Here is a 27,537-nt window from a genome sequence, read left to right as displayed (position 1 = left end):
TGCTTGGAGTCTGTTTGGCACTGTTTAGAAGAGGGACAGGTAAGGGTAGCTTGCAATTAACTTTATGTTCTCCTGATCCCTGGAGTTATAAGGGGCCAATTTGAAGAAGCAGCAGAGAAGTGTGATACCCCTGCTGCGTTTCTTTGGTGATTAACATAGTGTTACTGTGTCCTGGGTATTGCTACTGCGAACCTGGCTTAGAAAGCCAAACTATTACAGCTGATTAATGTTTATAAAAATGCCATGTAAAATACCACAACACTACTGTAATCACAGTAAAAGTATCACCAGACAACAGTAACATGATGAATTCAATAACATTTGCTCTGAATGTTGTGCTGAAGCTGCATTTTGCAATGATTTGTGACTACGCTTAATTTTGTCATGAAGTATTTTCCCAGAGATTTCACACAGCTAAAGGAAGTATCTTTTCTAGAGCAGGCAGGACATGTAGGTGTTGGTAAAAATAATTGTTCACACACTGTTCTGTGCACACATGGATAAGCACTCAAATTACTGAAATTAAAAACAATCCAGGCTCCTTTAGGTTTATTTCAGCCCTATTACTTTTCTCTTCACTGCATCTTAGTCCCTTTCCATAAAAAGGCTAGTTCTCTCAGATTCCTTGATAATGATATTATTTATTTCATGGGCCTTACTGGAGCTGGACATTTTTTTAATCACCCTAGTATCTGCAGCATTGCTAACAAAACTTCAGCCACTGGAATTTTAAGTGCCATCTAGAAACAGTGAGGAATTATGTGCAAAAATGCTGCGTGGGGAATGCATTATGATAAAATTGTTAATTACATGATCACATAAATTTTTTTTCCACAGGACCCCTGCCTCACTACACAGCACAAGCAGTACTCACTGAATAGATTCAATATTTTGTTTTATCCTCATTGTGGCTCCATGTCATTTTTTATTGCACATTCTTTGCTGTGAGTACAGAATAATACATTTCCACTTGGGCTTTTTTTATAGAGCACATAGCTATAGTATCTGGGTGGTTCACAAACATTCACAAATTTATCTTTACAACAGCTCTGTGAGGTAAAATAATAGTATTATCCCAGTTAGGGAACTGAGGCACGGAAAGATTAAGGCTAAAATTGTTGTGTGTCCACTAATTTTGGGTTCCCAGTGTGAGATGCCTAGGGCCTAGTTTTTCAGAATATTTTAACATTTTAATACCACTTTACATATTCAGAGCAGAACTCCCTTTTATTTCAGTTGCAGCTGAAAAAAGCTCAGCACTTCTGCAAATCTGGCCCCAGGTGTCTGCCGTTGGACACTGAGAAAATGAGGAACAAACAATTGAGCAGGGGGTTGGACTAGATGACCTCTTGAGGTCCCTTCCAACCCTGATATTCTATGATTCAGTGGCCACTTTGAAAATTTTGCATTAAGTGATTTGCCCAGCATCATACAGGAACTATGTGGCAAACACAGGGATAGAATCCAGTTCTCCAGGGTGGAATCAACTGCCTTAATCACAAGACCACCCTTTCTCTTCCTGCCGTTCTATGGTGCATTCACTACACACCTTCCAACTTCTTAAGGTTTCACAGGTAACCTTAATTCTGGCATTTTCCAACTTTTTCAGAGCTTGATTTTAAAACATTAACATTTCTAAATCCTCTTTTGCATGTAAGATCATACGTTTTTAAAAAACTGAAAAAATAGAAATTCTATTATGTGAAACCATATTGACCCTCACATGGCTCAACTGATGAGCTAGAATTTGTAGATACTCAGTACTGACCTTTGCTACTTTAGTTAACAAAGAAACTGGTAGGAGTAGTAGGTTATTACTCTCTATGTAGACCAGTCACTAGAGGGGAAAGAGACAATTACTTTGCTGGTGAGTTTTACAGGCTATTTGCTGAGAGCAAAAGGAATGTGTAAACCCAGGACTCCTCGGTTCTATTTCAGGCTCTGGAGAGGAGTGCACTTCAGCAGTGACAGAACCTTCCATCCTGTATCCCCCTGAATCTGTTCCATCCAGTCTTCCTACCCCAGCTCCTATCTCATTCTCCCATTGAAGTGGTTTTGCAAGAAATTAAAAAAACAAAACAAAAATAAACAGTCTGAGGAGATACTGGCATGGAAAATTTCCAAAGAGTTAAAAGAATTAGGCAATCTTAATTGTAGGCATATCTTTTCCAGGTATTCTTTACAGTGCTAGACAGCAGCTAATCCAGACCAGCCTGCTTGCTCCTACCCCAGTATCACCCAGTCTTAACTCACTCCCTCAGGATAGACTACCTCTTGAGTGCTCTCTGTGAGGCCTAGGGGAAGAGGGAACAGTGTGTGGGAGCAGCTGAATTCCCACTTCTGCAATGAAGGGGAGAAATCTGCCCACAGAAGGACACTCTCCCTCCATGTATGAATCTCAGGGGAACAATCCCAGTATTGCCAACCATACAGTTCAAAAATCGTGAGTCAGACTACCACCACCCAAAAAAATCATGAATTTGGCCACAGAATTATGTTTACTTTTTACAGATTAAGTAATTTTTTAACTCCCCCTGCCAACCTCCACTATGTATGTATGGATACCATTAGTGTTATCAGTCTATAGTGAGAAGCAAAAATTTTGCCACTGCATCCCAATACCACTTAATTTTGTGCCCTACCCCTTATGTCAATTCTGCTGCCCCGAGTCAATTAATATTTGCACCCAGCCCTCACATCAGCTCCAGCTGCACATCAGTTCTCCCACCCCCCAACCGCACAATTTTCTTGCCCCCCATTCTCACATTTGACCCTTAGCCCCTAGTGCACCTCTGCTCCTTCTGCAGCTGTGGAGGTTCTTCGGACATGCTGCAGGCCTGCAGCATTATGGGTTCTTCACACCCACGCTGTCTCCCAGGCCTGGGAGAGGCGCAGCGCCAAAGAGGTCCTGCTTTCTCCACTCCCAGACTAGGTGTTGCAGGGAAGGAGCACAGAGCAGACTGATCCATTTTTCTCAGGAGGGGAAGGGTGAGGAGGGAGTGGAGCTGCCCTGAGCTGCTGGGTTCTTTTTGCACCTCACTCCTCTCTTCAGCCTCTCCCTTGAACCTCTTCCCCTATCCAAAAACTCCTCTTGGCCCCCAAGCAGAGGGGACAGAGCTATGCCTACCCCCTATAACAGCTCTCGTTGACTGTTCCTACCCAGAAGGCAGGGAAGTGGGGAAGGCAACCAATCAGAGGGGGCTTTCCCCTAGGCAGTCCAAAAATCAAGTGAAGGCTGGAGCTTTTCTAGTCATAGAAGACTGGTTCCACCAGGGCCCAAAATCCTATTACTAACTATAACATCACAAGATCTGGCAACACTGCAATCCACACCAGCGTTATGATAGAAGTCTGGATGCCTCTTTATAGCTTTCACCGCCACCTAGTTTATACTACTAACTAGGAGCTTTGTCTCTATAATAAGAAGCACCTGCTCAACAGCAATTTTGATTTGTAGTATTCAAATTTATTTCCACTGTAGAAGCATGCTTATTTCAGTAACAGAAAAATAAAAATACTTTATTTGCAGAATAAAAGTAATCCTATAGTGGTATTAATATATTTATGTACACATAACCTATGTAAATCACTCAACGTATATTCCAATTTAACACTCTGATACTGTTTTAGTTTTCAGACGGAGACACCAAAGGTAAAGGATGAGAGATCTAAAGTCTGGCTCAGTTGGAACATAAACAAGTAAATATGTATGTTCTCATTAAAAATTTCCTATATTCTTTTTTAATTTAAGTGAATGTGTTACTTACGAAAAATACTAACAGCCTTAGACATTATTTTTCTATTTGATTGCAAAATATATACTACATAGGCAGCAGCAATGCAAGCTTCTTCACACCACTTTACCAATGTGTCTCAGTCTTGGCCAGGCAGGATTAATCATGTATGTGCAGTGTTGTATTAATCTAAATGGAATATATGGGCTAAAGGTGTTAACATCACTCAGTCATTGTCCAACATTGGACAATGTTAAACAAGGTCTGGAGCTTGGTATACAGAGACCTCAGCCTGCTTAGCACCACGGAAAACACACCATTAAATATCCTTTTAACCTTTTATTAAAGATACAGAAAAAAAGGAAAAACAGTATTTAAAATGTAAAGTATTCAATAAAGTTTTCATTTTAAAAGCTTTCCGTCCTTGTTCCCTTTCCCTTTAGCTGGAGAGAGTTTTTAGAAGGTAAAAAACCATGTTTGGTAGATGGTACCAAAGATGGCAATAACAGTCCTTTGGGGAAAAGAGAAGAAGTTAGTTGAGATGGGCTGGAGATGTCCTTGCCTCTGTTGTTGTTAAAGTCTAACCTTAGAAGGACTTGTATTACGGTCTCTTAGATGATATCAAAGATGGTAATCACTGCCTTCCCAGGTCATGTATAGCATTCAGCTGGAGCCACTAGAGATAGCGATGTCATCGGGATCCTTCTGTCTGTCTGGCCTCTTCTGGCCAGAACATCTCTCAGGAACAGGATGATGAAGGCCCGGGGCTCCAGGAAATGGTGGGGGTGGCAGCCATGATTGTGAAGCTCACTCCAGTAGCTGATTTCTGTTCTTTTCATCTGTTCTTCTCTTTGTTATTTCCATACTTTCCCTCAAAAATCTCTTTACAGACCCCAAAAAGGATGGAATAGCCCATCCCTTCATTATTTTGTCTACCAATTAGACCTAATATCTGATATACCAATTTTGGCTCATTAACTTCCAGCTCCACATCTCCTGTTTTTAACAAGCATCATTTCAACAGTCCTTGAATCATATCAATGTGGCCTTTTAGTTTAGACTAATTCAGTTATTCTGTCTCCCTTTTGTACCCTATTCCCATCAACATTTGTTATTATAGGTTATTGTAACATCTTATGAACTTTTATATACTTTTTAGTTGAGCTCACCATTTGGGTAAATTTGTTGGTCCAACTGTCACAACAGCAGTCATTTACCTTGCTCCTGAGACTACCAGCAAGTGAGCTAATTGTGGTCTGTTCTTTTGCAACCTGCATAACTGTGGACTAAGAAATGGACTAAATCTATTAAATTATTCCACAGAGGTCACCCCACAGCAATCACATGATAATTATTTTCTGCCACTAGGAGTCTCCATTAGATTCAGACTGGTAATCTGGAAGTAGAAAACTGCACATCATTGCTAATTCATTGACTCATCCATCAGTCCAGTTTTTATTTAGATACAGTTGATATGTGACCGTCTAATACAAGTAGACAGAATACTACCTTCTCTTTATCTTTTCTGGCCACTAGAGGGCAGGACAATAAACCCATGTGTATTGAAATTAACTTGCACTTCATTAATGCTCAGAACTCCTTTGAATTTTGAAAAAGTGTTTATAAAGTAAAGAAAATGAAATTAAATGTAATTATCACCTCATGTAATTTGCTTTGTGTAAAAAATAAATATGTTTGGGCTATCTTCAGCACCATTCCTTCACAATATGTGCGGATTTATTTTGACAGTTCCCATACTTTTAAGGTAACACTGTTGTAACAATGGAAAGATACAACTGTCTTGATCCTTAATGTGCTTGTAAGAGCAGGATACCAAACTATACAATACAATACTGGATGCAAGAGAACATAATACTTTCTTCTGCTACGTTGAAAAGCAGTTTCACACATAAATTCCATTTATGTAGGCACACTGATTTACCAAACACCATTCCTTTTCATTTTTTATTTTTTTAGTTTAACATCGACATTAAATTTTGGACAGAAGAAAGTTAAACCTCTAGGACAGTTTCTGTATTAAGAAAAAAACTACTTATATTTGAACATCAAAACACTATTAATGACACCTTAGCCAAGAAGTTTACTGCAAGTGACCCTCTCGTTGAATTCGAAGGCGTTCTTTTTCCACTTGTAAACGTTCCTTCTCAATCTGCAGCTTCTCTGATTCATATTTTAAAAACTGCAGCCTCTCTTTCTCTAATTGTAAACGTTCCTTTTCGAGTTTTAATTTTTCAGTTTCTAGATCCAGAGGCTGTAAAATAGGTTTTTCCACTTGGGTGATGTCATTTTCCAGGGCAGGTTTTTCAGCACGCAGAGCCTCTAGCCTCAGTTTCTCCCGCTCAATCTGGATCCGCTCCTTCTCCAGTTGAAGTCTCTCATGCTCAAGGGCTACATGCCGTAATCGCTCCTTTTCAATCTGCAAGCGCTCTTTCTCCACCTGTAGTCTTTCAGCTTCAATGTCCAGCCGCTGTTTCTCCAGTTCTAGTTTTTGTTTCTCCAAGTTTATGAGCAAATGAGAGTCCTCGTAGGCTAGTCGGGCTTGAGCAGAGCTCAGATTTCCAAACTCTTCAATGTGGGTGAAATCAGGTAGGTCACTTTCCTTTTTGGAATCTGGCAAAACTGATGACAAAATTTCCTCTTCTTCCTCAATAGGAAACTGTTGGGAGGAATGAGAAATATAATTATTTCATGTACCTCTTTATATCATATTGAGCCAGTTACCCCCATGCAACCTCACTGAAAATAAGGCACACTTCTGTTGTTTCTAGTCATATCTCAGAAGTTATTCCAGACATTCGTTTCACTTGTGCCCTACACAATTCGTGTGTGTTAAACTCAAACCCTAAGTTTTCTGCTGTTACTAAGGCATGGCTTATTTGATCAGCAACAAACTCACATGTGGTCATGAAATACAGAAGGCAATTTCTTTGGCATATCCCTACTGTAAAGATGCAGAAAAAAACAGCTGTTTATTCTGCAAAGCTTTGTTTAAAAATAGGTTGTGGATTTTTTTTTGTATTTAGATGATCTAAAAGAATTTTCAGATTTACTGAAAGAGAACTAGGGTTAATAAGTAGGCATTGTTTTTAGTTTTCATATAGGTTCCATGCCAGACACTTGGGATATTTTAGGAATTTCTTTTGACCAATTATTTAACATATGAATTGGAATTGTAAGCCATTCAGGTATGTCACATAACATTGCTTTAACTAATGCTGTAAAGGATCCATCACTAAAAACAGTTTGATGTTGTGTTTTATTTGAGATCTGCTGCCTTTTTTCTCATATGTTCCTGTGATGGGGTGTCCACCCCACACAGGACTGGATGGGAAGAAGGTGGCCAGGTAGGTCTATTAACTCCACAGGCTGCACCTAGAGGAAGAGCCAGGGAGCAGGAATTGATTGCAAGCAGGCTCAGCTGGGAAGGAACAGCCAGGGCCTCTAAAGCCAGGAAGCTGGCAACAGACAAGACTCCCTTGGAAAAAGAAGGAGGTTTTGGAACTGGTGCACCAGAGTAAGGAGGGGAACCAGGAGTTGTAGGAATCAGTCCAAGAAGCAGCAGTGAGTGCTGGGAGAGGAACGCCCAGAACTGCTGGGTGTAGGGTCCCTGGACTGGAACCCAGAGTAGTGGGCAGGCCTGGGTTCCCCTACCAGCCACTGAGGGCATTGTATAGACTGCAGGGCAGTGAACGGGAAGACTGCCTGGGTCACCGTGGGAGTGACAGAGAATTGAAGGACTGTACCCCAGAAGGGAGGGAAATGGTGAGTAACCTAGCTGGAGGGCTGAGTCACGAAGAGGACGCAGCGGTTCCTGGGAAAAGAGACCTGGGAGAGAGATGGTGTGATGGCTTGCGATGACGGAAAGGGGCATAGACTTTAAGAGCTAATCCAGAGTGACCAGGAAGAGGTGCCAGATAAGCAGTGAGTGGTGCATCCCGTGACAGTTCTCAACGCTTCAAATTGTGCTAAATGGGGACAAGAACAAATTTGTTTAACTGATCCTTTAGTTATTTTTATTGTCTCTTTTAGACAATCTGTCCCCAAGCCCTGGGTACAGAGGGACCTTGGGTGTAGCAATACTGGTTTGGTTCCACAGTTCTGGGGGCACTCTAAAAGTTCATGCAGGGGATATATACCCGTGTGCTACAAAACCATGCTACATAAGTGGTCACTGTGCTCCAGTGAACATGGGGTTTTGGGTTAAGGTGGGGACCGGGCCTGCGAAGGAGCAGCACCAAGACAAGATCTGGGACAAATGTGGATTTACTGGCTATTCCTCTAGTGCAAAAGGAACTCAGAAACTGCAGAGGCTAATTCAGCCCTATTGTTGCAATAGTGGTCACAAAACAGTTCCAATGTCACCCTAGCTTAGGAGAAAGATTCCTTCCCATCATGTTTAGCTCCCGCACCTCTACTTGGCACCCTTCCTAACTGTTCAAGCCATGCATAGGGTACAGGCTTTGCCCATAAATTAAAATTTTTCTCATGGCACCTAAAGTTAAAAAAGAATAGAATAGAATAAATCTGCCTGGTTTTGGAACCTAAGGAACAGTATCTCCCTAGACCTATATTGACCCTACAAAACCAATTATTGGAATTCCATCTGATTGACAGTCTCAGAACTGGCAAGATCACTCCCACCCTCCTCCTTTTCTCCCCATGCTACTGCTCTATAGATTTCATTGCTGAATGGTGGGATGCTGTCTATTAGGAGTTTGATACCAGCGGCAAAATCAACCAACCATTTCCCTCTCCCAATTCATCTCTTCTCTCCAGCAGGATTGTGTTATCATGGGTGATACCAGGACTGCTTTCTCATCCTTGTCTCCAGTTGGAAGTGGTTGGATTGTGAAAGAGATGGGTTACTTCTCCCCCTATTCTAATGTATGTGCAGGGGTGTGGATAGGAGAAATACTAAGCTAACTCCTCCTTCAGTCCACATGAATACTGCATCCTGTTTGAAATAAATTAAGTCCATGGGGGAAAGGAAAAAGGAAAACAGAGGCATAAATACATTTAGAAGATTACTGAATACATGTATATTTAATAAAAAAAAACAAGACCTTATGCAGATGTGTAGGTTGCTGGATTTTGAAGATCATTCATATAAAAACAGAGCTTGTCACAGGAGATTCTCTAATTCACACAATCAGACAGTCTTGGGAAATTATAATATAGAGGACTATTAGCCACAAGTGTGGAGAAAGTCCCCAAGCTGGAGTGAAAAGAATGGCCATAATGAACACAACTACAGTGCACTAACTACTTACTTCAAAATTCTGTGGATCCTCCTCCTCTTCCACCTTGATTTCTGTTAAAGATCCACTGGCTTCTCTGAAGTCTGTGATATTTAGCCATTCAAAACTGTTTTCATTTGTAAATCCCACTTTCTCATCCATCTCTTCATTGACAGAGTCATCTAAATCAGATGATGGAAGGTGAAACCCAGCGCCTACCAGTTTGATGTTTGCATTCAGACGCTTTCTCTTCATGAGTGCTCTCCAATCAAGGTATCGTCTTTTCACTTCTGTCCCTGTTCTTTGCTCTCCTTCACCTACAGCATTCACACACTCTGCTATTTCTTCCCAAGCCTTTCGTTTCATCTCATTAATTGTTGTATTAAGCTGCTTGGAAAAAAGTACCTCTTTCCTTTTTCTAATTTCTTTAAGGAGTGTTTGAGTTTCTTGAACGCTAAAATTGCTTTTTCTTTTTCTTTTTAATTGTTTCATTTTTTCCATCTTTAAATCTAATAATTGTTACTGCAGCCAACTAAAGAGATAATACGAGAGTATTCAGTTTATTTATACAACTATGATTTAGAAAACAATCACAAAATGGCACTCGGTTCTTCAGGAAGTGGGTTTTCTCATTACTTGGTCATCTTTCTATTTGCCAGGCTTGTTAAGATCCTAAGAGGAAAGAGCAAATAATATAAATCTCAACGATATATAGTGATATTTTCATCCAATGAAACTGACTCCTAAATCAACACTGCTAAAGAATCTATATGCTGAACTGATCATTCTTCTATCTGATAGATTAAAACAATTTCTAAAAAATGTTTGGAATATAGAGTAGCTATAAATAAGCCTCTCTGTCCTCACATGAATTATAAATCCATCAATATATATCTGTCTCACACACTGTTCAGATTGAGTTGATATTTCCATTATAAAAATGTGGCTATTTTCCTTTGGCTTTTACAATCTTGCCATTTTAAATTTGCTCCAACCTGAAACTTGACATATAAGTCTCATCTTGAGTTTTCTAAAGTGGCTAAAATTGATAAAGCCATTTCTTCAGAGATGTAAAATATCTGAGTGAGAGACATTTCTCAGATGACTTTAAAAAGTTATTTCTACCTGAAAACAATTTCATTTTAAAAGCTGAGGTTTTTACTATTTCTGAGCCATTATAATAACAACAGAAGAATTGGAATGGTTCCATTGACACACAGAAAATTGGAAATAGTATTTGCCATTTCAAAAATCTTCTTGAATTAAAATTTTCTTAACACAGAAAATACGTATAGGAAGAAATCCCTACAAACTAAAAGGTACAACCCCGTTTCTTCAACCTTTCCTCCCCTGTCTCTCTGCCACTCTTACCCGCAACAACCCATGTCAGAATATTGTTAAACTAAAAACAAATCAGCAAATTCAGGCAAGCGTGGACTCAAGAGCAATTTTCCCCAGGGCAAACATTCAATTTAGAAATAACTATGGTAACTGTATTTCTTATTTAAGTTCTTTTTTACTTGCATGATAATAGGATTTTGCTTCTTAAAAATACATCTGCTTATCGTGAATTCCCATTTACAAACATTTCCTCGGCCACTAATTGCGGTTCTGGAAGAAGAATCATAACAGGAGAAATAAGTAACAGGAATAGATGAACTTTCAAAGAAAACTGACACTCTTATTGCCCCTTCTGGAAATAAGAAAAAAGACAAAAGAAAACATCCTGTTTAAAGAAGACTATGTTAACGCCAACTAGATAACTTGTAGATCATGCCTGCAATGTCCATCCAGGAGAGTTAGAACACAACATGCTAGTTCGCACTGCAGTTTACACCCTTGTAGTCAAAACTGTGGGGCTATGTAGATGTAGCTTTAGAACATGGCTGACTGTAACTGGTTCACTCACAAACATTTGCACGTCAAACAGCATCTTTCACAGCCCTGGCATTTAAAGATCCTGATACCTCACTGACTACTTTGAAAAACCTTGTATTTAGAAATAATTCTATTTCTCTTTCATAGAAATATGTAATTCTTTTCTTTTATTAACATATTACTGTAGATTCCCCCCCCCCCCATTAAGAGTTGATTAATTCTTCGTGTTTTCTCTCCACCAGAAGTCATTATACTTTGCAATATCATGATGGCCATGAATAAAAGATGACTTCTGGTTAGGAATGAAAAGCAGGAATAGATAAAGATGAAACAAATGTTTTTTTCAAATGTAAGTGTGATTAATGATAGATAACTAAGAAAAAAGACAGAAAATGATACTGTGCAAGGAAAATGATTTCTAGGTAAGAAGTGTTTCAAAGCTGTAAGTGGAATAGCGATTTTAATGGTAAAATTAACATTAACTAATTCAGCTCATTTGAATTTAGCTGATAGATGTTGATACTTATTAGCGTAAGGAAAAGAAAATGTATAATTGAGACTGCCTGAACCACAGTGTTTTAGTGATTTCTCATTAGAGCGACCAGAGCCTATCATATGTATGTGTGTGTGTATATATTTACTTATACGCAAATACACTGTCTTTGTTTTATATAGGACAATGATTTGCATATGCATTAGGAAATGGAAAACGATTTCACAGAGAATAAAGATATATCAGAATGGACAACTATATAATGGTAATGTGGGTTGCAGTCTTGAGGGTGAGGGTGTATGATGGATTGTACTCCCACACCAGTCCTGAGAGAGCTGCACTAGGCCAGGCAGGCTCAATCAGCCACATCAGTGGCAAACAAGAGAGATTTAGGCTGTGTGAAAAGCCTTGATTAGAAAAAAGCTCACCTGTGAGGGAACAGGTAGGGACTTCTATAAAGCCAGCAGGCAGGAAGCCTGTAGTCTCTCTTCCCAGAGAGAAGGAGAAGGAAGGGGGGATAGGAATCCCTGAGACCTAGTGGGCCTGAAAGAGAGGGGTTTTCTGACTAGGAGGACTGAAGAAACACAGTAGGAAATAGTCCAGGGGCTAGAGCAGGAAAATGGGTGCAGTCATAGACCTTAATCACTTGCTACAGGGTCCTAGACTGGAACCCTGAGTAGAGGGTGGGCTTGGGTCCCCCTACCAACCACTGCAGAGTGGTACTGGTTGGGGCAGTGAATTAGAAGACCACCTAGGTCACTGCAGGAGTGACAGGGTCAGGGCAGCGGACATGAGGACTGCTTGAACAGAAAGACTTTGAAAGGGGAATCACAAAGTGATCTGGTTGGAGGGCTGAGTCATAAAGCAGCTGTACCACAACTCTGTGAACAAGAGACGAGCTGCAGATGCTGGAAGAGAAGGAAGGGGACACTGAACTGGGCAGAGCTAATTCCTAAAAGTGCTTGAAGGGGGCACAACCAGCACTGAGCAAACCGCCCCATAACAGGCAGCAACACTGTAATATTCCTGTAGATGCAGAGTGAAATAAAATTATATTGGAACATTTTATCTGATCTTTTAAGTTTTTTTCCTAACCTTTAGTATTTCATTCTCATGAGCCTACCCTGAATAGATACTAGTGCATAGAGGGAAGCTATATTTGATTCTAACTAGCAGTAAATCAATTTATTTAGCACCTGCCTGTTCTTCTCCAATCCAAATTAGAGTGCAATCACTTCTCCTTTTGGCTTGTAGCAATTGATCTTCATGACCTATCCATCAAACACAACGTTTAGCCTCTGAAAGTTTTGTAATTTTTAAAAAAGTATCATAGAGCAACTTAATTATCCAGAAAAGTTACTGATTTGCTGATTAGAACTAAACAGTTCAGTCAACTTTTAGAAGTTCAATTGTATTTGCCATCTTGTTAAAAATGTTAGATTCAGTTGAAATCCTGGGGCCAAGTACTCCTCTATTATACTGGTGTAATTCCATTTAAATCACTTGAATTGGAAAAGTGTATTTTGATTGGTGCTGGTCTGGTATCTCTAAGCATTTGCAATAGTTTCCAGTGTGCTGTTTTCTTTATGATTATAATAACTTTAAGTTTATACAGTTACATCCAGGCTTTAACAGCAACTTTACATGTGAAGAAAACACTTGTTTCTTCTTATGAGAACAAATTCTTTTACTTTTTTCATTGTGATTTAGAGATAGCAAACCTGACTTGGACTTTTAGCAAAAAACAAATCCTATTTGTGTGAAATTCTTGCAAACAGCATAAATTTCAAAAGAATTGCCTAAGTATGACCATACTGGCTCAGACCAATAGTTCATCTAGCCCAGTATTCTGTCTTCTGACAGTGGCTGGTGCCAGATGCTTCTGAGGGAATGAACGAAACAGGGCAATTTATTGAGTGACCCATCCCGTCATCCAGTTTCAGCATGTGGCAGTTAGAGGCTTAGGGACACCCAAAGCAAGGGGTTGCAAACCTGACCATCGTGGCTAAGACCCACTGGTGAACCTATCCTCCATGAACTTATCTAATTTGTTTTTGAACCCCAATCGCTGGCAATGAGTTACACAGGTTGGCTGTGCATTGTGTGAAGAAGTACTTCCTTATGTTTTTTTTTAAACCTGCTGTCTGTTAATGTCATTGGGTGATGCCTGGTTCTTGTGTTATGCAAAGTGATAAAATTAAATTCCTTATTCACGTTCTCCACACCATTTGTGTTTTTATAGACCTCTATCATATCTTCCCTTAGTCATCTCTTCTGTAAGATGAACGAACCACTCTTTTTAATCTCTCCTCGTATGGAAGCTGTTCCATACCCCTCATCATTTTTGTTGCCCTTCTCTGTACTTCTTTCTCAATTCTAATATATCCTTTTTGAGATGGGCTGACCAGATCTGCATGCAGTATTCAAGATGTGGGCATATCATGGATTTATATAGTGGCATTATGATTAAGGTTAAGATTTTGTCATGGATATTTTTAGTAAATTCATGGACAGGTCACGAACAAAAAAGAAAAATTCACCGGAAGCCGTGACCTGTCTCTGACTTTTACTAAAAATATACCTGACAAAATGGGGATCTACTGATCCCCACACCACCTGAAGTGGGGCAGCTGCGCAGGGGCTAGGAGCTGCCTGTAGCTGCTGGGGGCTAAGGGATACCCCTGCCACCTGCAGCTCTGGAGAGTCACCTGCTGCTTGAAGGTGTGGGGTGCCCCCGCCTCCCATGTCAGCCGGGAGCTTTCGGGTACCCCTGTCACTGGTGGCTGGGAGATGCAGGGATCCCTGCCTCCCTGTGTCTGGGGCTCGGAGATTTGGCCCGCCGCAGCAGGTGGCTCGGGGATTCCCCGGTCGCCACCAACCGCTGGGGGCTCGGGGATTCCCCTGCCTCCTGGATTCTCTAATCTGTAAAAAGCAACAGAGGGTCCCGCTGGGGGGCTCTAGGATTCTGCCCCTCCTCTGCTGGCAAGGGCTCAGGGATTTCCCCACTGCCAGTGGTGGCTTGGGGATTCCCCCGCTGTCACCAGCGGCCAGGAGCTTGGGAGTTCCATGGCCTGGGGGTCCTCTGTCAGCGTGAGCTCAGGGATTCCCCTGCAGAGGCCGGGGGCTCAGGGATTCCACCACTGCTGCTGGGGGCTCAGGGGTTCCCTGGCCCGGAGGTCCTCTGCCAGCAGGGGCTCAGGGATTCTCCCACCAGTGGCAGCAGCTCCAGAGGTTCCCCTGTCACTGTCTGGCTAGCTCAGTTGGTAGAGTATCAGACTTTTAATCTAAGGGTCCAGGGTTCAAGTCCCTGATCAGGTGACAAATTACTCACCAAGATCTTAAAAATCTGTCTTTAGGGGGGGAGGAATAGCTCAGTGGTTTAAGCATTGGCCTGCTAAACCCAGGGTTGTGAGTTCAATCCTTGAGGGGGCAATTTAGGGATCTGGGGCAAAAATCTGTCTGGGGATTGGCCCTGCTTTGAGCAGGGGGTTGGACTAGATGACCTCCTGAGGTCCTTTCCAACCCTGATAGTCTATGATTCCTCTGCTGGTGGCCAGGGGCCCTGTACAGATGGGACCTTGGGGATTCTCCTGGTGCCCGCAGCGGCCAGGAGCTGCGAGATACCCCGCCCCCCACAGCCACTTGGAAGTCCAGGAGCCGCCAAAGGCACCCTGCAGCTCCCTGCCTCCACTGGTGGAGGGGACCCTGCAGCGCCCAACCACAGCAGGCTAAAGTCACAGAGGTCACTGGAAGTCATGGATTCCATGACTTCCGCAACCTCCATGACTAAATCATAGCCTTAATTATTAACAGAGGGTCCTGTGGCACCTTTAAGACTAACAGAACTATTGGAGCATAAGCTTTCGTGAGTGAATGCCCTTGCGTCTGATGAAGTGTGCATTCACCCACGAAAGCTTTTGCTCCAACACTTCTGTTAATCTTAAAGGTGCCACAGGACCCTCTGTTGCTTTTTACAGATTTAGACTAACATGGCTACCCCTCTGAGCCTTAATTATGATATTTACTGTTTATTTTCTATCCCTTTCCTAATGGTTTCTAACATTCAGTTAGCTTTTTTGATTGCTGTTGCACATTGATAGAGCGCTGTGCAGATACAAATTTATATCCGCAGATGCAGATATCTGAGATATAAATTGGTATCTGCGGAATGGCAGAGTTCTCCCAGGAACCGCAGCTGCAAAAGAAGCAGAATATGGGGCTGCCACACCCAGGAGCCAGTGCTCCACGCCAGCAGCTCCTCCATCGCAGCAGTTCCACCCCCAGCCCTGTCCCCGTCCCTTCAATGCAGTTGTCTGTGTCTCCTGTCTGGGGGCGTGCACGCTGCTTGCACACACTAGTTCAACCAGGGACAGCTGCCAGTGAGCCTGGTGCCCACCCCAGTGGGCGGGGCTGGAGGCGGTACAGTGGGGCGCTAGCTCCTGGGAGCCAGGGCCCCACGTTCTGCTCTGCCGCTGCAGTTCCCGAGAGAGCCCAGTGGTTCCATGGATACCAATTTATATCTGCGGATATCTGCATCCGCAGGTATAAATTTGTATCCACGCAGGACTCTATACATTGAGCAGATGTTTTCAGAGAACTATTCTAGATGACTCCAAGCTCTCTTTCTTGAGTGGTAACAGTTAATTTAGACTCCATCACTTTGTATACATATTTGGGACTGTGTTTTCCAATGTGCACTACTTTGCATTTATCAACATTGGATTTCATTTGCCATTTTGTTGCCCTGTCATCCAGTTTTATGAGATTCCTTTATAACGCTTTACAGTCGGTTTTGGACTTAAATAGCCTAAGTAATTTGCATCGTCTGCAAACTTTGCCACCTCACTGTTTGCTCCTTTTTCCAAATCATTTCTGAATATGTTGAACAGCAGTGGTCCCAGTACAGATCCTTGCGGGATCCCGCTACTTAGCTCTCTCCACCGTGAAAACTGACCATTTATTCCTACCCTTTGTTTCCTATAAACTAAACTACATTCAAAACTTCTTGCTTAAACAACCCTTTCATTAACTAGGAGACAATGCAGGCAGAAGCCCAGCTGCAGAGTGGGGGCTAACCAGTTTATTGCACTGAGTGCAGCATGTATGATAACCTGCCCTGCGGGCGGGTGGTATATGTGTGTATTTGGTGCAAGGAGCTCCTGGCCCTCAGAGACCATGTATGACTTTAGAGGCCAGGGTAGCGGAACTGGAGGAGCTAAGAGAGGCAGAGAGGTATGTTGATGAGGCTTTCCGGGACACTGTAGAATTGTCCCACCTCCGGTCAGACAGCCCCTGCGCTGTTGAGGAGGACGAAAGGCCCAGGGAAGCAGAGCAGTCAACGGGACCAGAGGGAAACCTTCCCATAGTTGGGACCCTCCTTCCAGATGGTGCTGAGGTTGCCTCTCGCACTGAGGTTACCTCTCTGGGGGAGGGAACTCCAGCTGCTAGGAAAAGGCAGGTGTTAATAATGGGAGATTCGATCATTAGTAACGTAGATTGCTGGATCTGTGATGACCAGGAGAACCATATGGTGACTTGCCTGCCTGGTGCGAAGGTTGCAGATCGCTTGAGGCATCTGGATAGACTTATGTGTAGTGCTGGGGAGGAGCCAGTGGTCATGGTACATATAGGTACCAATGACATAGGGAAGGGTAGGAGAGATGTCCTGGAGGCCAAATTTAGGCTGCTAAAGAAGAGACTGAAATCCAGGACCTCTATGGTGGCATTCTCAGAAATGCTCCCGGTTCCACGTGCAGGGCCAGGTAGGCAGGCAGAGCTTCAGAGTCTCAATGTGTGGATGAGACGATGGTGTAGAGAGGAGGGGCTTACATTCATTAGGAACTGGGGAAACTTTTGTGATGGGGGGAGCCTATACAGGAGAGATGGGCTCCACCTAAACCAAAGTGGAACCAGACTGCTGGCACTAAACATTAAAAAGGTTGTAGAGCAGTTTTTAAACTAGGAGATGGGGGAAAGCCGACTGCTGCAGAGGAGCATGTGGATCGGACAGAGACTTCTCTTAGGGGAGAGTCTAATGATAGAGAATCTCCAGGTTAAAGTCAGGAGCAGAGGATGGAAGAGGATAATGTAAGGGCCAGATCAATGATAAACATTCACATAAAAAGAATCTGACACATCACAAAAGGGCAGACAAATAAATAGTGACACATTTTTAAAGTGCTTGTACACAAATGCTAGAAGTCTAAATAATAAGATGGGTGAACTAGAGTGCCTTGTGATAAAGGAGGATATTGCTATAATAGGCATCACAGACACCTGGTGGACTGAGAGCAATCAATGGGACACAATCATTCCGGGGTACAAAATATATCGGAAGGACAAAACAGGTCGTGCAGGGGGGGAGTGGCACTATATGTGAAAGAAAATGTAGAATCAAATGAAATAAAAATCTTAAGTGAATCAACATGTTCCATAGAATCTCTATGGATAGATATTTCATGCTCTAATAAGAATATAATATTCTTGGTAGTCCATCGATCCGACGATGACAAATCTGTGCAGATCATCTATTGTTGGTCTCATGATGTGCCCTCTGATGACTGTACAGGCCAATTCTAGAGGTGCACATTTTGCTGCAGATGGTGCATGGGAAGTTCGCGGTCAGTGGATTGTGCGCTGTTGATGCTCTGTGACGTCGTTCACGTGCCTCTTGTAGATATTTCATGCTCTAATAAGAATATAACATTAGGGATCTATTATAGGCCACCTGACCAGGACAGTGATAGAAATGATGAAATGCTAAGGGAAATTAGACAGGCTATCAACATTAAGAACTCAATAATAGTAGGGGATTTCAATTATCCCCATATTGACTGGGAACATTTCACTTCAGGACGAAATGCAGAGATAAAATTTCTCGATACTTTAAATGACTGCTTCTTGGAGCAGCTGGTACGGGAACCCACAAGGGGAGAGGCAACTCTAGATTTAGTCCTGAGTGGAGCGCAGGAGCTGGTCCAAGAGGTAACTATAACACGGCTACTTGGAAATAGTAACCATAATACAATAGCATTCAACATCCCTGTGGTGGGAAGAACATCTCAACAGCCCAACACTGTGGCATTTAATTTCAAAAGAGGGAACTATGCAAAAATGAGGGGGTTAGTTAAACAGAAGTTAAAAAGTACAGTGACTAAAGTGAAATCCCTGCAAGCTGCATGGGCGCTTTTTAAAGACACCATAATAGAGGCCCAACTTCAATGTATACCCCAAATTAAGAAACACAGTAAAAGAACTAAAAAAGAGCCACTGTGGCTTAACAACCATGTAAAAGAAGCAGTGAGAGATAAAAATACTTCCTTTAAAAAGTGGAAGCCAAATCCTAGTGAGGCAAATAGAAAGGAGCATAAACGCTACCAAATTAAGTGCAAGAATGTAATAAGAAAAGCCAAAGAGGAGTTTGAAGAACAGCTAGCCAAAAACTCCAAAGGTAATAACAAAATGTTTTTTAAGTACATCAGAAGCAGGAAGCCTGCTAAACAATCAGTGGGGCCCCTTGATGATCGAGATACAAAAGGAGAGCTTAAAGACGATAAAGTAATTGCAGAGAAACTAAATGGATTCTTTGCTTCAGTCTTCACGGCTGAGGATGTTAGGGAGATTCCCAAACCTGAGCCAGCTTTTATAGGTGACAAATCTGAGGAACTGTCACAGATTGAAGTGTCACTAGAGGAGGTTTTGGAATTGATTGACAAACTTAACATTAACCACAAAACATAAACATTAACGGGACCAGATGGCATTCACCCAAGAATTCTGAAAGAACTCAAATGTGAAGTTGCGGAACTATTAACTAAGGTTTGTAACTTGTCCTTTAAATCAGCTTCTGTACCCAATGACTGGAAGATAGCTAATGTAACGCCAATATTTAAAAAGGGTTCTAAAGGTGATCCCGGCAATTACAGACCGGTAAGTCTAACGTCGGTACTGGGCAAATTAGTCGAAACAATAGTTAAGAATAAAATTGTCAGACACATAGAGAAACAAACTGTTGAGCAACAGTCAACATGGTTTCTGTAAAGGGAAATAGTGTCTTACTAATCTATTAGAGTTCTTTGAAGGGGTCAACAAACATGTGGACAAGGGGGATCCAGTGGACATAGTGTACTTAGATTTCCAGAAAGCCTTTGACAAGATCCCTCACCAAAGGCTCTTACGTAAATTAAGCTGTCATGGGATAAAAGGGAAGGTCCTTTCATGGATTGAGAACTGGTTAAAAGACAGGGAACAAAGGGTAGGAATTAATGGTAAATTCTCAGAATGGAGAGGGGTAACTAGTGGTGTTCCCCAAGGGTCAGTTCTCGGACCAATCCTATTCAACTTGTTCATAAATGATCTGGAGAAAGGGGTAAACAGTGAGGTGGCAAAGTTTGCAGATGATACTAAACTGCTCAAGATAGTTAAGACCAAAGCAGACTGTGACGAACTTCAAAAAGATCTCACAAAACTAAGTGATTGGGCTACAAAATGTAATGTGGATAAATGTAAAGTAATGCACATTGGAAAAAATAACCCTAACTACAATATGATGGGGGCTAATTTAACTACAACGAGTCAGGAAAAAGATCTTGGAGTCATCGTGGATAGTTCTCTGAAGATGTCCACGCAGCGTGCAGAGGCGGTCAAAAAAACAACAGGATGTTAGGAATCATTAAAAAGGGGATAGAGAACAAGACGGAGAATATATTATTGCCCTTATATAAATCGATGGTACGCCCACATCTCGAATACTGCGTACAGATGTGGTTTTCTCATCTCAAAAAAGATATACTGGCACTAGAAAAGGTTCAGAGAAGGGCAACTAAAATGATTAGGGGTTTGGAACGGGTCCCGTATGAGGAGAGATTAAAGAGGCTAGGACTCTTCAGCTTGGAAAAGAGGAGACTAAGGGGGGATATGATAGAGGTATATAAAATCATGAGTGATGTGGAGAAAGTGGATAAGGAAAAGTTATTTACTTATTCCCATAATACAAGAACTAGGGGTCACCAAATGAAATTAATAGGCAGCAGGTTTAAAACAAATACAAGGAAGTTCTTCTTCACGCAGCGCACAGTCAACTTGTGGACCTCCTTACCTGAGGAGGTTTTGAAGGCTAGGACTATAACAGCGTTTAAAAGAGAACTGGATAAATTCATGGTGGTTAAGTCCATTAATGGCTATTAGCTAGGATGGGTAAGGAATGGTGTCCCTAGCCTCTGTTTGTCAGAGGATGGAGATGGATGGCAGGAGAGAGATCACTTGGTCATTGCCTGTTAGGTCCACTCCCTCTGGGGCACCTGGCATTGGCCACTGTCGGTATACAGGATACTGGGCTAGATGGACCTTTGGTCTGACACCGTACGGCCGTTCTTATGTTCTTACTTTTAACCATTACTCATCCGTTAGAGGACCTTCACTCTTATCCCATGACTGCCTACTGTGCTTAAGAGCCTTTGGTGAGGGACTTTGTCAAAGATTTCTGAAAGTCCAGGTACATTATATCCACCGGATCCCCCTTGTCCACATTTGCTGACCCCTTCTTAGAATTCTAAGAGATTGGTGAGGCACGATTTCCCTTTACAAATGCCATATTGACTCTTCCCCATCATAGCATGTTCATCACATGTCCAGTGATTCTGTTCTTTATTACAGTTTCCACCAGTTTGCTGGTACTGAAGTTAGGCTTACTTGCCTGTAATTGCCAGGATCGCCTCTGGAGCCTTTTAAAAGAAATTGGTGTTACGCTAGCTATCCTCCAGTTACTTGGTACAGAGGCTGATTTAAGCAATAGTTCTGTACATTTCGTTGTTCTGCAATTTCATATTTGAGTTCCTTCAGAACTTTTAGATGAATACCATGTCATTCTGGGGACTTATTGCTGTTTATCAATTTGTTCCAAACCTTTTTTATTGACACCTCAATATGGGACAGTTTCTCAAATTTGAAAAAGAATGGTTCAGGTGTGGGAATCTCCTTCACATCCTTTGCAGTGAAGACCAATGCAAAGAATTCATTTAGCTTCCCTGAAATGGCCTTGTCTTCCTTGGGTGCTCCTTTACTACCTCGATCACACAGTGATCCCATTCACTGTTTGGCAGGCTTCCTACTTCTGATGCACTTAAAAAAATATTGCTGTTAGTTCTTCTGCTAGTTGCTCTTCAAATTCCATTTTGGCCTGCCTAATGATACTTTTATACTTGATTTGCCAGAGTTTATGCTCCTTTCTATTTTCCTTAGTAGGATTTGACTTCCAATATTAAAACGGTGTATTTTTGTCTCTAACCACCTTTTACTCTATTATTTAGCCTTGGTGCCTTTTTTTGGTTCTCTTACTGTTTTGGTGGTGGTGGGGATTTCTTTTTATTTGTGGTATACAATGAGTTTGAAACGCTATTATGGTGTTTTTAAAAAGTTTCATACAGCTTGCAGGCATTTCACTCTTATGACTATTCTTTTTAATTTCCACTTAACTAGCTTTCTCATTTTTGTTTAGTTCCCCTTTTTGAATTTAAATGCTGCTGTAGTGGGTTTGTTTGGCATTTTACTTCCTATAAGGATGTTAAGTTTAATTATATTATGGTTATTATTACTAAACAGTTCAGCTAAATTCACCTTTTGGACCAGATCCTGTGCACCATTTAAGACTAAATCAAGCATTGCCTCTCCACTTGTGGGTTCCAGGACTAACTGCTGCAAGAAGCAGTCATTAATGATATCTAGAAATTTTCTCTCTGCATCCCATCCTCAGGTACATACCTAGTCAATATGGGGATAGTTTAAATCCCCCATGTTATTAGGTTTTCTTTTTTGTAGCCTCTCTAATCTCCCTGAGCATTTCACAGTTCCATCAGCATCATGGTCAGGTGGTTGGTAATATATTCCTACTGCTACACTTGTATCATTCAAGCATGGAATTTCTATCCATAGAGATTCTATGGTACAGTTTGATTCATTTAAGATTTGTACTGTATTTGACTGCATGCTTTCTTTCACATATAGTGCCACTCCCCTATTAGCACAACCTACTCTATCATTCCTATATATTTTGCATCCTGGAATTACTCTGCCCCATTATCATTGTTACACCAAATTTCTGTGATGCCCATTATATCAACAGCCTCATGTAATTCCAAGCACTCAAGTCCACCCATCCTAGTATTTAGACTTCTAGCACTTATATACAAGCACTTATAAAATTTGTCAATATTTAGTTGTCTGCCTTCATGTGATGTAATTAAGTGGGACTCTTTTTTGTTTGACTATTTCTCTTAAGTTCCTACCTGTACTCCATAAACTTATATCCTCTCCTTTTTACTAGGATATAGATCATCCCCTTTTATAAATCCTCCCCTCAAGGATGTCTCTGTCTGAACCATGTGCTCCACTGCACCTCTCAGCTTTCCCTCGGCCCTTAGTTTAAACACTCCTCTATGACCTTTTAAATTTTACATGTCAGCAATCTGGTTCCATTTTGGTTTAGGTGGAGCCCATCCTTCCTCTTTGGGCTCCTCTTTCTCCCAAAGGTTCCCTAGTTCACTATAAACCTAAATCCCATTCTGAATACCATCATCTCATCCACACATTGAGACTATGCAGTTTAGGTTTTATCTAACTGGCCCTGCACGTGGAACTGGAAACACTTTGGAAAATGCTACCATGAAGGTCCTGGGCTTTAATCTATTACCTACTACCCTAAATATGGCCTTTGAGACCTCTCTCTGACTTTTCCCTGTGTCCTTGGTACCTACATGTACCACAACCACCTGCTCCTCCCCAGCACTGCACATAAGTCTATCTAGATGTCTTGAGAGGTACACCACGTCAGACAATTCACCATGTGGTTCTCCTGGTCATCAAATCCAACTATCAATATTTCTAATAATGGAATCCCCCATTATTATTACTTCTCTTCCTAATAACAGGAGTCCCATTCCCCAGTGGGGTATCTGCACTGATGATACCAGGACATCATCTGGAAGGAGGGTCCTAACTATAGGATTGTTTCTCTCTGCTCCAGTTTGATGTTCTCCTTCCCGGAGGCTCTCATCCTCCTCAACAGCACAGAGGCTGTCAGACTTGTGCTGGAACCGCTCTACTGTGTCCCGGAAAGTCTTCTCTATGTATTTCTCTGTCTCTCTTCGCTCCTACAGTTCAACCACTCTGGTCTCAAGAACCCCTACTCAGCCTCTGAGGGCCATGAGTTGATTGCACTGAATGCACACACATGCCACCTGCCCACAAGGCAAATAATCATACGATGCATTCAGTGCAATAAACTGGATAGCCCCCACTCTGCTGCTGGATTTCTGCCTTTATTTTTACTCTTGCAGAGGGTCTGTTTGTTTGTTCTTTTGGGGCATTATTGGTGTAAGTTTAGATAATTGATATTTGTTAATTGTATCTGGCTCTCATGTTCCTTCTCTAAATTTCCTCACAAAACTCCATTTGCTAGCTCCTTTGCTTACTTAGGAACTGGCCTTTTAAACCCCTGTTCTCCCTGAGTTAAGGCTACATTTTAGTCACGGGTATTTTTAGTAAACGTCATGGACAGGTCATGGGCAGTAAACAAAAGTTCATGGCCCGTGACCTGTCCATGACTTGTACTATATACCCCTAGCTAAAACTTGGGCCAGGGGATGCTCTGGGAGGCGAGCCAGGGGTGCTCTGGGAGGACAGCCTGGGGGCGCTGCAGGTGGGGGGGGGGGGGGGGGAGGAGGGTTGGCAGGGCTGGCAGGCTCCTTACCTGGCTCTGCACGTCTCCCCGGAAGCTGTCGGCATGTCCCTGCAGATCCTAGGGAGAGGGAAGGCCGGGGGCTCCACGTGCTCCCCCCACCACAAGTGCCAGCTCTGCAACTCCCATTGGCTGGGAACTGCAACCAGTAGGAGCTGCGAGGGCAGTGCCTGCAGGCAGGGGCAGCATGCAGAGCCCCCTGGGCCCTCAGCCTAGGAGCTGCAAGGACATGCCGGCCATTTCCAGGGAGTCCCCCACCCCCAGCTATGTGCCGCCACGCACCCCAAGCAGAGTGGGGGCTATCCACACCCAAACTACTACTGATGCTGCGGGGGGTGGGGGGATGGTGGCCCAAGACTACCTCAGCAGCGGCCGGAGGTGGAGCCAGCCAAACTAGCCACTGCAAAAGTCACGGAGGTTACGGTATCCGTGACTTCTGTGACAGACACACAGCCTTACCTATAGGGATTAGGGATGAAAGAATGGCAGGCTAGAGACTCATTAGAAAGCTCTCAGCCTTGCCTATCAGGCCACTAGACTCAGCACAAAGCCCCCTAAACAGACCACATTATAAACCATAAAAGACTTCCATATAAGAATTATGATATTCCAGACTTGCAATTTATTAAGGGTTAGATCCTGCAAACTGCTGAACCCTCTGTCCCTGATCTAGCAAAGCAATTAAGCACATGAGTAGTCTTGCTGAAGTAAAAAAAACTACTATGTCGGAAGTTAACCATGTACTTAAGCGCTTTGCTGGATCAAGGATAAATGGTACGTAAAGATGCAGCTAGACAGTTTCCTTACTAACTTCCCAATTCCTACTATTCCTTTCCTGGACAGGGTTTTCCTTTATAAAAAGACTTTTTTCCCAGCATGCCTTTCTGGGGTTAGAGCTTTATATTTGGCAGAGCCAAACAGCTGCAAGCCTAAAGAAGCCATTTAAAAAATAGCAGATGCTGGTTGCATCTCCCTCTCTTCAGCTGGTAAGTAAGTACGTGTTACCTTTTCCCCTAGTTTTGCATTTCATATTGCTGAGGAGATGGTATATTTTCACAAGAACTATTTTCTTTATTAATAACTTGTCCTAATCTTTTTAATTTACAAAGTGTATCTGAAGGATTTGACTGATTTAACTTTTCATTAATTCCACTGTCATATAATATCACTCTGGATTTCGTGTATTAACCATAGTAGCTTGAAACTATAATGGTGTTCTCGAAGTTCTGGTTTGTTGTGAAGCTTGTTGCCTTACAGAAAAGCACTTTATTGAGCACACAAAAAACTATCTGCATAAAGTATTTAAGAGACAAAAATGGTAGCACAACAGAAAATGTCCATCGTCTAGCTGGATGTAGAGAAAACATAACCACCATATTTCAAAACATATTTTACAAAAGCTGCTGACTGGTATAGTACATGTAAGAGTTTTGCTTTCATGGAAAAAGTGGGTTGGCTGTGGCAAGATGTGCACATGATTGGAAGTAACTGTAAATGAGTTCAACACCTCAGAGGTCATCAGCAGTTTTGAAGGAGGACTCTAAAGTAAGGCAATGACACTTGTTGAATGTACCGATTTGGGAAGAAGGGAAGCCCATTCAAAAGAAAGCTGCTGGGATAGATTAGAGAAATGATAAAGGATTTGTGATGGCCGAAGTAGACAAATGTGACAGAATAATGACACAAGAGTGCAGGAAAAGAAAAGAAATTCAAAGCATTTCACAGGAGAAAGATCTGTATTTTGTGTCCATGTGCTTAAGTGGTGCCTAGCACCATATTATAAGCCTCTATGAGGGCTACAACTCTCACTATTACACAGCATTCCCAATACCAAGCATTCAAAAATCAAGAGTTAGGCCCTCGCAAATCATGTTGGCTTAAAAATGAGATTTAAAAAATAATGCATTTGAAGTTCTATTTGCCTTCTGGCTTTTGAAATTTTAGGGTTCATGATTTTCAATCTCTACAACCATGAGGAGTAGAAACTTAATTTTTTAAATAAAAGCTGAGATCCTGGAATAATAACATGAAGCTAGGATTTTAAGGGGGAAAAAAATCAAATATCCTAAGCCTCATGATAAAATCATGAGAGACCACAACACTGCCTTTGGAACAAATTGTTTTATAGTAACAGCTAGAGGCCCTGCTCAGGGAGGATCAGGATCAGGCTGAAACCCTCATTGTGGACATATGTAAAGGAAATACAAGCCTTGCTCCAAGGAGTTTAATTTTGGCACGAGACAACTAATGTAGAGAACAATCTCAAATTGGCAGGAAGAACGAGCAAAGCAGCATGAGCAGAGCTGAGGACATGGCCAACGGGCCTAGTTCCCACGAGATGGATTCACTGACCAGAATCCACCGTGTGCCGGGTTGCAGCCCATACTGTAAGAGAAATGGACTATGACCGCTCCACATCCGGAAGGGGAAGGAGAAACTCTCCTTCCAACAGAGCAGGGCTGCGAGGGGCAGCAGAAATACGGCCCACGGGTGGGGAGGGAGACCCAGCCACTGGCCCAGTCTGTCTCCAGGGGGCCCAGGCCAGTCCTGTTTTAAGTGAGCCAAGCGATGGAGGTGCCTGAGCTCTGTCGGGGGCTGTGTTCCCCACCCGCAAGTGGGGCTGAGTTAGCGGGGAGGAGCAGAAGCTCTGGGTGTAACGGGCCCCTCGGCCCCACCTGGGGCGCTGGGGTAACCGGCTGTGGGGGCTGGACTCCCTCACCCCACGCGGGACCTGGCCGGGGGGCGGGTCTGAGCTACAAAGAGGCAAAGGCTGCGAAGGCCCCTGCGGCCCCCGGGCAGCGGAACCTGCGGGGGTCAGCGGGGCACATCCTGTCCCGCTCCGCGCCAGCGAGCTGAGCCGCCCGCCCGCCTCCCCAGCCCGACCCCGGAGCCCCCCCGGGAGCAGCGCGAACTACTCACCGGCGCCCAGCACTCCCCTTCGGTCGGCTCACCGGCCCTTTAACAGCCGCCAGTCTCCCATTGGAGAACCCGTGGCGGCGGGTGAACCGCCCGTTGGGGGAGGCTGGCCCCCGCCCAAGGCCCCGCCCCCGGTCCCTTCCCCCCGCCGGAATCGCCTCGCTCCGGCCGGGCGACGCGCCGGAGGCGCCCTCGGGGGGCGGGTCAGCGGCGCGTGCTCCCCCAGCACAGGGCGGGTGGGCCAGCGGCGCGTGGCCCCCTCCCTAAGTCCCCGAGCGCAGAGCGAGCGGGCAGCGCGCGCGCGCGCGCCCCCCCCGCCCTCGAACACAGGGCGGGGGATGCGCACCCCCGCTCCAGTCCCAGTGCCCCTCCAGCCCCCTCAAGCACAGGGCGGGCAGCCCCAGTGCCTCAGCTGTAGCACCAGAAACTGCTCCCTAGGCACTTGCTACTTAGAGTGTACTGAGCATGCTCAGTAATATCTGCTGAAGCCACTGCCCTTCACCCTGCCCTGACTTGGCATAAGAT

The 27,537-nt window shown here is 43.2% G+C and overlaps 1 protein-coding gene across 1 annotated transcript; it reads right to left on the bottom strand.

Moving 5' to 3' along the window:
• Window positions 1–4,111: 4,111 nt before the first annotated feature.
• MSANTD4 (Myb/SANT DNA binding domain containing 4 with coiled-coils) lies at window positions 4,112–27,251 on the bottom strand. Its single transcript, XM_034758859.1, has 3 exons — window positions 27,016–27,251; window positions 9,026–9,664; window positions 4,112–6,411 (listed from the first exon to the last, which is right to left on the bottom strand). Exons 2-3 carry the CDS (start codon window positions 9,491–9,493, stop codon window positions 5,836–5,838), a joined length of 1,044 nt encoding a protein of 347 aa, XP_034614750.1. The 5' UTR covers window positions 9,494–9,664; window positions 27,016–27,251; the 3' UTR covers window positions 4,112–5,835.
• Between the last annotated feature and the right edge of the window lie 286 nt (window positions 27,252–27,537).

The sequence above is a fragment of the Trachemys scripta genome, chromosome 1 (genome assembly GCF_013100865.1).
Source record: "Trachemys scripta elegans isolate TJP31775 chromosome 1, CAS_Tse_1.0, whole genome shotgun sequence".
NCBI lineage: Eukaryota > Metazoa > Chordata > Testudines > Emydidae > Trachemys > Trachemys scripta.
Note: the sequence above shows the minus strand (reverse complement) of the source record. Positions and strands in the feature narration are given on the sequence as shown.